Genomic DNA, 13,969 nt, shown 5'->3' on the forward strand with positions numbered 1-13,969 from the left:
AAAAATAGAAAAACATGAAAGGGTTGACATTACAATAAGGTAGGAAATTTTAAATAGCTATTACAGTGTAGCAGCTCAGCACAGGGCCTCCGCACATGGTCTGACCACCTGCACCAGACCCCAGGCCAACAGCTGTCACCACTCTGCTTCAACCTTCAATTGTTGCAAAAAGACTGGCAAGTCTGAGTGCTCTTCCACATGGTGACAGATGAGCCACTGAAACCAGAGATTTGAGTTGGTCCAGTTTTGATCACAAGTATGGAAGTAGTCTTGAAATCTATTGCAAATCTGGATAGTCCACTGGTGTCATTACCGAAAGACTATGTTGAAGACGTTTTCAAAGATATTTGACAGGGATTAATTGGTGTAGGTTTGATAAATATGGAAGACCGTTCAGGCCTTCTCACATTGGATAAAGACTACAACAACTTTGGCAAATTCTTGAATTGAATCCTTGGTATGGAGGTACACCAACAGAATGCTCTCTTCCAGTATTTTTCCGACAATTTAAATACTCTCATTCAGAATGCAAAGAAGAATGGAAGATATGATCTGGCAATTTTGAATCTGGGTTCCGGGAACGAAAGAGTGGAGAAACGAGAAGCAAAGAAATTCTGAACTCCGGGGTATTCTGTATCAGGAGATGTTGAAATTTATGCTGGAAATGTCGAAAGAGGCATGTTCTGGGAAGAAGCTACAAAGACTTGGGCAGAGCAAACTGGAACAGTTGATGGCTGCCATTTGTCAGTGCAGATAAGGAATAAGACAGCAATTCCGGTTCATGAAGTTGACAGCAAGAAGAGACTGTTCATGATGTACAGACCAAGCAACTCAAATTAGAGACTTACATTAAACTCAAAAAGAAATATAAAAAGGTAACATCTGCAGAAGCAGAATCACATTGGGTGGAACAGTACAAGTCATCTACAGAAACTTGTGCTCATGCATATTGATGTGGAAACTGCAAAAAAGTAAGCCTTCGAATGGTTTGTGAAGTCGCGCTGAGCTGCTGCACTGACCATGTCCTCTGTGGGTGACCAATCAGGTGGATGAGGGTAAAGTGGTGAATGGGATGTGTATGGAGCTCAGTAAGAGGTTTGATAACGTTCCCCACAGTAGGCTATTGCACAAAATACAGAAACGATGGATTGAGGGTGATTTAGTGGTTTGGATCAGACATTGGCTCGCTGAAAGAAGGCAGGTTGATGGGAAATATTAATCCTGGAGTACAGTTACTCGTCATGTACCACAAGGATCTGTTTTGGGTCCACTGCTGTTTGTCATTTTTATAAATGATCTGGATGAGAGCATGGATGGATGGGTTAGTAAATTTACGCATGACACTGAAGTCAGTGGAATTGTGGATAGTGCAAAAGGTTGTTGTAGGTTCCAGAGGGACATAGATAAGCTGCAGAGCTGGGCTGAGAGGTGGCAAATGGAGTTTAATGTGGAAAAATGTGAGGTGATTCACTTTGGAAGGAGCAACATGAATAAAGAGTACTGGGCTAATGGTAAGATTCTTGGCAGTGTAGATGAGCAGAGAGATCTCGGTGTCCATGTGCATAGATCCCTGAAAGTTGCCACCCAGATTGATCGGGTTGTTAAGAAGGCATATGGTGTGTGAGCTTTTATTGGTAGAGGGATTGAGTTTTGGAGCCATGAGGTCATGCTGCAGCTGTACAAAACTCTGGTGAGACCGCACTTGGAGTATTGTGTACAGTTCTGGTCACTGCATTATAGGAAGGATGTGGAAGCATTGGAAAGGCTTCGAAGGAGATTAACTGGAATGTTGCCTGGCATGGAGGGAAGGTCTTGATTAGATTACTTACAGTGTGGAAACAGGCCCTTTAGCCCAAGTCCACACCGACCCTCTGAAGAGCAACCCACCCAGACCCATTCCCCTACATTTACCCCTTCACCTAACACTATGGGCAATTTAGCATGGCCAATTCACCTAATCTGCACATCTTTGGACTGTGGGAGGAAACTGGAGCACCCGGAGGAAACCCACGCAGACATTGGGAGAACGTGCAAACTCCACACATACAGTTGCCTGAGGTGGGAATTGAACCCGGGTCTCTGGCGCTGTGAGGCAGCAGTGCTAACCACTGTGCCAAAAAAGGTGAGGGACTTGAGGCTGTTTTTGTCCGAGAGAAGAAGGTTGAGAGCTGACTTAATAGAGACATATAAGATAATCAGAGGGTTAGATAGGGTGGATAGGGAGAGCCTTTTTCCTCGGATGGTGATGGCTAGCATGAGGGGGCATAGCTTTAAATGGAGGGGTGATAGATATAGGACAGTTGTCAGAGGTAGATTCTTTGCTCAGTAGTAGTAGTGGAATGCACTACCTGCAACAGTAGTAGACTCACCAACATTACGGGCATTTAAATGGTCACTGGATAGACATATGGATGAGAATGGAATAGTGTAGGTTAGATGGGCTTCAGATTGGTTCCACAGGTCGGTGTGACATTGAGGGCCGAAGGGTCTGTACTGCGCTGGAATGTTCTATGTTCTATTTCCCAAGTTCTAACCCCCTTTCTGCTTCAGACCGGCACTCAGCTGCTCCAAGGTAACTGGCTGGATTAACAAAGAACATTTACAGCCCAAGAACAGGCCCTTCGATCCTCCAAGCCTGAGCCGATCCAAATCTACTCTCTAAACCTATCGCCTAATTCCTAATCATTTGTATCCTTCTGCTCCTCGCCTACTTGCATCACTACCACCCTGTTGCCTCTACATCTTTCCATAATCTGTTGACCTATTTATTCTTCTACCTCATGCTCACTGTTGGGAGGTCTGTAATACAGCCCCAACAATGTAACTACACCCTTCTTATTTCTCAGCTCCACCCATAATGCTTCACTACCCAAGCCATCCATAGTGTCCTCCTTTAGCACAGCCGTGATATCATCCCTGACCAGCAATACAACTCCACCTCCCCCCCCCCCTTTTACTTCCCTTCCTGTCCTGTGTGAAGCATCTACATCCTGGAACATTCAGTTGCCAATCATGCCCTTCCTTCAACCCAGTCTCTCTGATTTGTGAGGGATTGCCTCCCTCGTGCTGGTCTTCGTCCGTCACTTGCTGCCTGCATGATACTCCGGGGCTGCTTCGCCATGTGCTGCTGCTCAGCTGCCTTTATTATATGATGTGGTGTTCCTATTTTACTAATGCATTGTGTCCCCTCCCCTTGCTGAACTTCTTTAAACTCCTCCCAACACCTGTAGCAAACCCTCCCACAAGTATCCCATCTGAAGAACTCCCACCTTCCCCAGAAATGGTATCAGTGATCCAGGAATATAAAGCCCTCCCACATTAGCTCTTGACCCAGGCATTCATCTGCTGTATTCTCCTGTTTCTGTACTCACTAACCCATGGCACTGGGAGTAATCCAGAGATTATAACCTTTCAGTACCAAATTTTAGTCTGCTGCCCAGTTCCCTGAATTCTTGACCTCATCCCTCATTCTACCTATATCATTGATACCAACATGTACCATGATGTCGTCATCTTCAGCCTGCCCTGCAGCTATTCAGTGACATCCCTGGCCCTTGCACCCTGAGGCAATACACCATCCTGGAGTCCAGTCTGTGGCTGCTGAAATGCTTGACTGTTCTCCGAACTCAGGAATCCCCTATCACGATCACTCCAGCTTTCTTCTCCTTCCCCTCCTGTACAGTAAGGTCACTTGTGGTGTCAGTAGCTGTCTGCACTCACTTGAGGAACTAGCGCTCTCATCAGCTTCTGGAAAGGAAAAGACATTTGAGAGTGGGACCCCAGGGGTCTCCTGCTATACCTGCCTGTTTCTCTTTGACTGCCTGGTGGTCACCCATTCCCTTCTTTCTTCCAGTCCCTTGAGCTGCAATGTGACCACCTCTCTTCACAGAGGTACCTGGGACTTCAATGTTGTGGCCATTTCGGAGACATGGATAGAGCAGGGACAGGAATGGTTGTTGCAGATTCTGGGATTAAGATGTTTCAGTAAGAACAGAGAACAAAGAGGGGAAAGTGTGGTATTGTTAGTCAAGAACAGTATTACGGTCGGAGAAAAGATGTTTGAGGACTCGTCTACTGATGTAGTATGGGCTGAGGTCAGAAACAGGAAAGGAGAGGTCACCCTGTTGGGAGTTTTCTTTCGGCTTCCGATCGGAGCATAGAACATAGAAAAAAATACAGCGCAGTACAGGCCATTTGGCCCTCGATGTTGCGCCGATCCAAGCCCACCTAACCTACACTAGCCCACTATCCTCCATATACCTATCCAATGCCCGTTTAAATGCCCATAAAGAGGGAGAGTCCACCACTGTTACTGGCAGGGCATTCCATGAACTCACGACTCGCTGAGTAAAGAATCTATCCCTAACATCTGTCCTATATCTACCACCCCTTAATTTAAAGCTATGCCCCCTCGTTATAGCTGACTCCGTACGTGGAAAAAGGTTCTCATGGTCAACCCTATCTAAACCCCTAATCATCTTGTACACCTCTATCAAGTCACCCCTAAACCTTCTTTTCTCCAATGAAAACAGCCCCAAGTGCCTCAGCCTTTCCTCATACGATCTTCCTACCATACCAGGCAACATCCTGGTAAACCTCCTCTGCACCCGTTCCAGTGCCTCTACATCCTTCCTATAGTATGGCGACCAAAACTGCACAATACTCCAGATGCGGCTGCACCATAGTCTTATACAACTGCAACATGACCTCAGGACTCCGGAACTCAATTCCTCTACCAATAAAAGCCAGTACGCCATATGCCTTCTTCACAGCACTATTTACCTGGGTGGCAACTTTCAGAGATCTGTGTACATAGACACCAAGATCCCTCTGCTCATCCACACTACCAAGTATCCAACCATTAGCCCAGTACTCCATCTTCTTGTTACTCTTACCAAAGTGAATCACTTCACACTTAGCCACATTGAACTCCATTTGCCATCTTTCTGCCCAGCTCTGCAGCTTATCTATATCCCGCTGTAACCTGCCACATCCTTCCTCACTGTCAACACCTCCACCGACTTTCGTATCATCCACAAACTTGCTCACCCAACCTTCTAGCCCCTCCTCCAGGTCATTTATAAAAATGACAAACAGCAATGGTCCCAAAACAGATCCTTGCGGAACACCGCTGTTAACTGCACTCCGAGATGAACCTTTACCATCAACTACTACCCTCTGTCTCCTTCCAGCCAGCCAATTCCTAATCCAAACCTCCAACTCACCCTCAATGCCATATCTCCGTATTTTTTGCAGTAGCCTGCCATGGGGAACCTTATCAAACGCCTTACTAAAATCCATATACACCACATCTACTGCTTTACCCTCGTCCACCTCCTTAGTCACCTTCTCAAAGAATTCAATAAGGTTTGTGAGGCACGACCGTCCCTTCACAAAAGAATAGATCCAGAGATAGAAAGGATAGCAAACGTGATTCTCGATAGGAGTGAGAGAGACATGGTAGTTGTTATGGGGTGCTTTAACTTACCAAATATTGACTGGAAATACTATAGTTTGAGTAATTTAGATGGGTCAGGTTTTGTCCAGTGTGTGCAGGAGGGTTTCCTGACACAGTATGTAGACAGGCCAACAAGGGGTGAGGCCACATTGGATTTGGTACTGGGTAATGAACAAGGCCAGGTGTTAGATTTGGAGGTAGGTGAGCACTTTGGTGACGCTGACCACAATTTGGTTATGTTTACGTGAGTGATGGAAATGTATGTACCGTATGTACCGCTGGGCAAGAGTTATCACTGGGGGAAAGGCAATTATGATGCGATTAGGCAAGATTTAAGATGCAAAGGATGGGGACGGAAACTGCAGGGGATGGGCACAATTGAAATGTGGAGCTTATTCAAGGACCAGCTACTGCGTGTCCTTGATAAGTATGTACCTGTCAGGCAGGGAGGGACTGGTCGAGTGAGGGAACCATGGTTTACCAAAGGCGTTGAGTCTCTTGTCAAGAGGAAGAAGGCGGCTTATGTTAGGATGAGATGTGAAGGCTCAGTTTGGGCGCTTGAGAGTTACAGGTTAGCCAGGAAGGACTGAAAGAGAGCTAAGAAGAGCTGGGAGGGGATGTGAGAAGTCATTGGCAGACAGGATTAAAGAAAACCCTAAAGCTTTCTACAGGTATATCAGGAATAAAAGAATGACTAGAGTAAGATTAGGGCCAATCAAGGACAGTAGTGGGAAGTTGTGCGTGGAATCCGAGGAGATAGGAGAAGTGCTAAATAAATATTTTTCATTAGTATACACACTGGAAAAGGACAATCTTGTCAAGAACAATACTGAGATACAGGCTACTTGACGAGACGGGATTGAGTTTCACAGGCAGAGGTGTTAGCAATTCTGGAAAGTGTGAAAATAGATAAGTCTCTGGGCCAAATGGGATTTATCCTGGGAGTCTCTGGGAAGCCAGGGAGGAGATTGCAGAGCCTTTGGTTTTGATCTTTATGTCGTCATTGTCTGCAGGAACAGTGCCAGAAGACTGGAGGATAGCAAATATTGTGTCCTTGTTCAAGAAGGGGAGAAGAGACAATCCTGGTAATTATAGACCAGTGAGTCTTACTTCAGTTATGGGTGAAGTGTTGGTAAAGGTTACAAGAGAGAGGGTTTATAAATCATCTAAAAAGAAATAAGTTGATTAGGGATAGTCGACACGGTTTTGCGAAGGGTAAGTCTTGCCTCACAAAGGTAAACACAATGACTGCAGATGCTGGAAACCAGATTCTGGATCAGTGGTGCTGGAAGAACACAGCAGTTCAGGCAGCATCCAAGGAGCAGCGAAATCGACGTTTCAGGCAAAAGCCTTCATCAGGAATAATCCGATGAAGGGCTTTTGCCCGAAACGTCGATTTTATTGCTCCTCGGATGCTGCCTGAACTGCTGTGCTCTTCCATGCCTCACAAACCTTATTGAGTTCTTTGAGAAGGTATGAGGTTAAAGCAGTTGATGTGGTGTATATGGATTTCAGTAAGGCATTTGATAATGTTTTTGTACAAAATAAGGAGGCATGGGATTGAGGGTGATTTAGTGGTTTGGATCAGAAATTGGTTAGCTGAAAGAAGGGTGGTGGTTGATGGGAAATGTTGATCCTGGAGTTCAGTTACTCGTGGTGTACTGCAAGGGTCGGTGTTGGGTCCACTGCTGTTTGTGGGTTAGTAAATTTGTGGATGACACTGAGCTTGGTGGAGTTGTGGATAGTCCCAAAGGATGTTGCATGTTACAGAGGAACATAGTTAAACTGCAGAGCTGGGCTGAGAAGTGGCAGATGGAATTTAATTTAGATAAATATGAGGTGTTGCATTTTGGGAAAGCAAATCTTAGTAGGACTTATACATTTAATGGTAAGGTCCTGGGGAGTGTTGCAGAATAAAGAGACCTTGGAGTGCAGGTTCATAGCTCCTTGAAAGTGGAGTCACAGGCAGATAGGATAGTGAAGGAGGTGTTTGGTATGCTTGCCTTTATTAGTAGAGTACTGAGTACAGGAGTTGGGAGGTCATGTTGCAGCTGTACAAGACATTGGTTAGGCCACTGTTGGAATATTGTGTGCAATTCTGGTCTCCTTCCTATCGGAAAGATGTTGGGAAACCTGAAAGGGTTCAGAAGAGATTTACAAGGATGTTGCCAGGGTTGGAGGCTTTGAGCTATAGGGAGAGGTTGAACAGGCTGGGGCTGTTTTCCGTGGATTGTGGGAGGCTGAGGGGTGACCTTACAGAGTTTATAAAATCACAAGGGCCATGGATAAGATAAATAGACAAAATTTCTTCTCTGGGCTGGGGGAGTCTAGAACTAGAGGGCATGGGTTTGTGGTGAGAGAGCAAGGATATAAAACAGACCTGAGGGGCATCTTCTTCACACAGAGGGTGGTACGTGTATGGAATGAGCTGCCAGAGGAAAGTGTGGAGGCTGGTACAATTGCAACATTTAAAAGGAATCTGGATGGGTATATGAATAGGAAGGGTTTGGAGGGATATGGGCCGGATGCTGGCAGGTGGGACTAGATTGGGTTGGGATATCTGGTCGGCATGGACGGGTTGGACTGAAGGGTCAGTTTCCATGCTGTACATCTCTGACTAAGTGAGAGATAATTCACTTTGGAAGAGCAGTGGGGATAAAGAGTACTGGGCTAATGGTAAGATTCTTGGCAGTGTAAATGAGCAGAGAGAACCCGGTGTCCATGTGCATAGAGCCCTGAAAGTTGCCACCCAGGTTGATAGGGTTGTTAAGAAGGCATACAGTGTGTTAGCTTTTATTGGTAGAGCGATTGAGTTTTGAAGCCACAAGGTTATGCTGCAGCTGTACAAAACTCTGGTGCAGCCGCATTTGGAATATTGTATACAGTTCTGGTCACCGCATTATAAGAAGGATATGGAAGCGTTGGAAAGGGTTCAGAGGAGATTTACTCAGATGTTGCCTGGTATGGAGGGAAGGTCTTATGAGGAAAGGCTGAGCGACTTGAGGTTGGTTTCATTAGAGGGAAGGTTGAGAGGTGACCTAATTGAAACATCTAAGATAATCAGAGGCTAAGATAGTGTAGACAGTGAGAGTCTTTTTCCTCTGATGGTGATGGCTAGCATGAGGGGACATAGCTTTAAATTGAGGGTTTATAGATATGGGATAGATGTCAGAGGTAGGTTCTTTACTCAGAGTAGTAGTGGAACTCCCTGCCAGCAGCAGTAGTAGACTCGCCAACATTAAGGGCATTAAAATGGTCATTGGATAAACATATGGATGAAAATGGAATAGTGTAGGATAGATTAGTTTCACAGTTTGGTGCAACATTGAGGGCTTGTACTGCGCTGTAATCTTCTATGTAACTTTCAGTCTTGTGGATGTGCCACAGTGTCTCCAGTCACTGCTCAAACTCCGAAACACAGAGCTTTTGTGTACTTTTGAACTGGAGCCCGGCGCTCTCTGGGGAGAAAGAGAATTTGGAAATCAAATATGTTTTGAGAAAGGTATTCATGTGTCATATCACTGACAGTTAGCTTGCACTGATGAAGCAACTGTGGGCCCCATTTAACAGGATCTGGGCAACAGTCTCAAACTGATGTTCACAAATTGAGAGACACATTTCCCAGTAAGAGTACCAGTTGTCAAAGTGTTGAGACTTGAATTGAGAATGCTCATTTCTTTTGCTGCTCTGTTTACACTGCACAGCATCTCTCCCTCTGCAATGCAAATTTTCATTTGAAAATCTCTTTCAGGTATTTTTTACTCGAAATGGAAAGATCATTGGCAGGAAAGAAGCCCCAGTGCCATCTGGAGGATTCTACCCCACCATTGGAATGCTTAGCAATGGGGAGAAGGTTAAAGTTGACCTGCATCCTTTAAGCGGCTGAACTTGCAGTCTGCTTCTTCCTGAACACAGCATGTTCTTCTTCCTCCTGACATCTGCTGGCTGTGATGGAGCCTGTAACTGCACAGAATGCGTGCAGAATTGACCATTATATTTGGCCATTTTCTGTAACTCTGCAATTCCATTGCTGTATTTAACAAATGATTACATAGGACATGTCTATTTTGATTGCGTTTGTTCATTATCTGTTAAATCCTGCTTTGAAACACTAAAAAAACCATGAATACTTTCAAATCTTTTGATGTTACTGTAGGCCAATATTAAGTGATTACCTCAATTCCCCGCCCTTGGCATTTGGTAAGAACACTCCCTGATGCTGCTCTCTGCATGTACATCCAGAGCTGTTAAAATATCAATAGCAGACAGCAAATTAGAAGCTGATCAGAATTAGTTTGATCCTTGTCTGCTGTCTGCAAGCTGCTTTTGAAAGAATATTCTTGAGGAATCTGCTCCTGTCTGTTAGTACAGCCCTTAAGTGTTCTATAATCCGCAGAGTGTACAAATGAGCAAAGTCTTTTTCTGGGATCCCAGCATTATCAGAGAGTATGCAGATATGAGCTGTCATCTCCTCTCACTAATTTCTGTATAGAGTGCCTTACCCACACTACTGACGGGGCTGCTCTTCTGACCCTGTTATTACCATCGATGTGGCAGTAATTACCAGCTCACAGTAAGGTGAGTGATCCCGGTGGGAAATATCCCATGAATACGTTCCCTTTTAGATTGATCTGTCTGTTGCAAATGAGCATTCCTGTTCCTTCCTTCAATTCCATTGCCATCAGCAGTCAATCTGCATTCTGGAAAAGCCCATTTGCCAGTAGTATGCTGTTCCCCAGCTTATGGCCCTTGTTCTTGCTGCAGCGCATCTCCACTGCACTGGGTAAGATGGCAAGCCTCAGTCAGGGCACTTAAGTCCACAGCCTGTGGATATAGCTACTGTGCATTGTACATTAAAAACACTGGGGGGGGGGGGGGGGGGCGGGGGTCTTCTGTTCGCTGAAGAAGGATTGGGGAAGTATGGTATGATACAATCCTGAAAATAACTCAACTCCATGTTGTTGGGGTGTCATTCAATAACAGAAGAAAGACATTGAACGATGCCAGCAATTGGAGAAATGTTGGTTCTCCAAACTTTGCTGAGTTCAGATGCTTTTCATGTGTGCAAAATGTTCTCTTCTCACCCCTTACTTTTCATGCTGTACTCAGCCCCTGTATACAGAATTTTATAAAATAATTCCACTCAGCTCATTTGCATCTTCCCCATCTCAAATTAACTTTTTGAAAGTTTGAAATCTGCAAGTTTTGCTTCAGTTTGAAATGTTGCAATGTGCTGGGTACAATGTGTTGGCAAAGTTTGTCCAGCCTTTTTTCCACTTTGCCCATGCCACAGTTCCTGTTGTTGTGTGCTCAATTTGCCCCGTTTCCTAAGGCCTTTGGCCCTTTTGGCTTTGGCAAGTTTTCCTTGGAAGCTCACATCAAGAATAAGCGAGAACAGTTTTCTTTCTTAATCTGTGGAACTGTAATTCCCATGAATAAGGTTTTCAAGTTTGAGAATGAAAGATTTTGAAAGAGTGGGACATTTCAGGTCGGAACATGTGTGGTATTTAAGTGCCTTTCAGGTCTCTTCCAGACTTTGTTTGCATTGCATCACATACAATGAAACTTGGGATAAAGTGCGGTAGTGTTCTGCATCTGAACCACATGAAAAACAGGTAAATGCTGAATGGTGAGATGTGGAGTTCTTTTGAATTCTGAGGAAGAGCTATCTTAATTCAGGAGATAGGCTCTCCCTCTTTTCCACTCCAACTCAGACTTCCAAAATGACCTCAATAATCAGAACTGTACATGGATAAAACAGCACATGCCATAAGTAACATACCTTGTATCCTACAGAGACAAATGAGTTAGAGGAAATGCTGCAGGTATCAGGGATGCCATGCAAATGTTTAAAACCCAGATGCTCGCCTTTAAGTTTGACATTGTGAAGTGAAGCGAGCACTGCTAAAGGGCTCATGGTCCAACTCCTGTGTCCTTTTTGTTCTATTGCCCAGATTTCATTTCTTTGATCTGGTATTCTCTGCAGTTTCCCACTCTTCCTCCTGCTTGGTTGAGGTCAATGGTAACTTTGTCCAGTTATGGACCAATATCCAGCAGTAACACGCTTTACGTTTTGTAAATGGATTTGGTGTTTGCCTCTCCCTCCCAGCCCGTAAACAGATGTTTATCTTGTCTGAGTTGGAGCTGGATTTGATGATCCACATCACAATAGACACATGAAGAGGGAGGTGTTAGTCAGCCATCTGCTTTACCTGCTGTATTCCCAAGCATTGCACTGAGGGAAAAGGAAAGCATTTCATTTTATGTACTATCAATGTTCGAGTGATTTCTGTAACATTTTGTGTTAAACTAAGGTGTCCTGAAAGGGGCGAAACCAGAGTTCAAAGTTATATAAAACAAAAGGTCCCATTTCTCCCCACCTGACCTTTGATATAATTTGAGTGATTGTAAATTGTAAATTGCTTATGGATTGTGGATATTTTTGAGAAATGGCCTTTGGCATGTGGCAGTCTCCTACCAATTATTTTGTACCAATCTCGACCTTGTGCACTATATATCAAAACTATGTACATAATTCAGATGTTTATATGGCTTAATTAAAATAGATATTTCCCTAATAGTGTGTTCATTTGTCCCCCAATTGCTTGGGATTCTTATTATTGGCTGTGCTATATTTTATGATAAGGATCCAAGGCCTTTGGACTCTGAGAGTTTGGCTTAGCTGGCCATGGGTGCAGATCTCATTCTGAACAATTGCACATGCAATCCAGGCCAACATGCCCCTGAGGAAGCGCTTCCCTGTCAGAGATGCTGACTTTCAAGTCAGATGTTAAGCCAAGGTCCCCTCTGTCTCTCTGGTGGATGTTAAAAATCCCCATGATCATTTTCAGAGGATTTATCTCCAGTATTCCTCACCACACATCACAAACCATGGTCACATTGCTGTGCATAGACTGGCTACTGAATATTACACATGACAACAGTGAGTGCACCTCAAAATACACTTCATTTGCCACTGTAACAGCTCTCACACTTAGGATTGCGAAGAGATTCATGCTTTTTGGGTGAATACTCAGCCTATGTATCTTTATTGTTAGGTAAGTCTATACGGCTCAGTTTGAAAGCTTATTCATGAAGCAAAAATACTTTGCAAATCAACATAACATAATCTATTCACAAAAATGAATTGTTCAGAAAACACCCTGAATTTTCAGAATATTCAGGAGCAGCACCTGACGGCATTCAATGTTTTCTCTTTCCAAGGGCACGTTTCATCCTTTAAAGAGTTTTAGCTAATTTTGGAGAGAGCTTGTACCAGAATGAAAAATGGGCGAGGAGAAATAAGGGGCAGATAGGTGTGGGAGAGAAAAGCAGTGCTAACGAAACGGAGTTCAGAAGTAGGAGGCAAGTGGGAAACAGTCCAGATGGGTTTGGAGTGCACGTGAGTGAATGCAAACCTTGTTGCAAAAGAGGAAGGATTTAGAACTTACTATTCTAGGAAAGATTGAAGACCAAAAGAAATAGAACATAGAACGGTACAGCGCAGTACAGGCCCTTCAGCCCTCGATGTTGCGCCAACCTGTGAAATTAATCTGATTCCCATCTAACCTACACCATTCCATTATTATCCATAGGTATGTCCAATGCTCATTTAAATGCTCTTAATGTCGACAGGTTGCAGGTTCCACGCCCCCTACTACTTTCTGAGTAAAGAAACTACCCCTGATATCTGTCCTAAATCTACGTCCCCTCATGTTAGCCTTCACCATCCGAGGAAAAAGGTTCTCATTGTTCACCCTATCTAACCCTCGATTACATCTCAATTAAGTCACCTCTCAATGGAAACAGCCTCAGTTCTCTCGGCCTTTCCTCATAAGACCTTCCTTCCATACCAGGCAACATTCTAGTAAATCTCCTCTGAATCCTTTCCAAAGCTTCTTATAATGTGGTGACCAGAACTCTACACAACACTTCAGCTAGGGCCTTACCAGCTGAAGCATGACTTGTGGCTATGAAACTCGATCTCTCTACCAATAAGCGCCAACAAACCATCTGCCTCCTTAACAACCTTCTTAACAGAGGCAGAAATTGACCAATCAGCCTATTGCGTCTACTCTGCAATTCCATGAAATCATGGATCATCTAATAATCCTCAAACTCCACTTTTCCTTATTCTTATTCCCATAACCCTTAATCCCCTAGCTGATAAAAATCTGTCTATCACAGAATATACACAATTACCAGCCTCAACAGCCCCCGGCAGTGAAGAATTCCACAGATTCACCGCCTACAAAGAGAAGAAATTCCTCATCATCATCTTTGCCTGAAGTGTGAGACATCAGTCCTGCCCCTCACCCCCACCATGTCTGAGATTATGCCTTCTAAATAGCCTTCTACCACCACCCTCTGTCTCCTATCATCAAACTAATTTTGTGTCCAATTGGCTAGCTCCCCCGGATCTCTCATGTTCTAGGTGAAAGTGAGGACTGCAAATTTTGGAGATTAGAATCGAAAGTGTGGTGCTGGAAAAGCACAGCAGGTCAGGCAGTA

The 13,969-nt window shown here is 44.3% G+C and overlaps 1 protein-coding gene and 1 pseudogene across 3 annotated transcripts in view; both read left to right on the forward strand.

Moving 5' to 3' along the window:
• LOC132805846 (protein strawberry notch homolog 1-like) overlaps positions 1-1,037 on the forward strand; it is a 14,552-nt pseudogene extending 13,515 nt beyond the window's left edge.
• The window catches only part of spryd3 (SPRY domain containing 3), a 343,156-nt gene extending 332,837 nt beyond the window's left edge, over positions 1-10,319 (forward strand). For all 3 annotated transcript variants that reach the window (XM_060820956.1, XM_060820955.1, XM_060820957.1), the window contains one exon: positions 9,210-10,319. In XM_060820956.1, coding sequence (XP_060676939.1) covers positions 9,210-9,344 — 135 coding nt within the window. In that variant the 3' untranslated portion in view covers positions 9,345-10,319. The remainder of the gene's footprint in view (positions 1-9,209) is intronic.
• Positions 10,320-13,969: the final 3,650 nt, after the last annotated feature.

The sequence above is a fragment of the Hemiscyllium ocellatum genome, chromosome X (assembly GCF_020745735.1).
Source record: "Hemiscyllium ocellatum isolate sHemOce1 chromosome X, sHemOce1.pat.X.cur, whole genome shotgun sequence".
Taxonomy (NCBI): Eukaryota; Metazoa; Chordata; class Chondrichthyes; order Orectolobiformes; family Hemiscylliidae; genus Hemiscyllium; species Hemiscyllium ocellatum.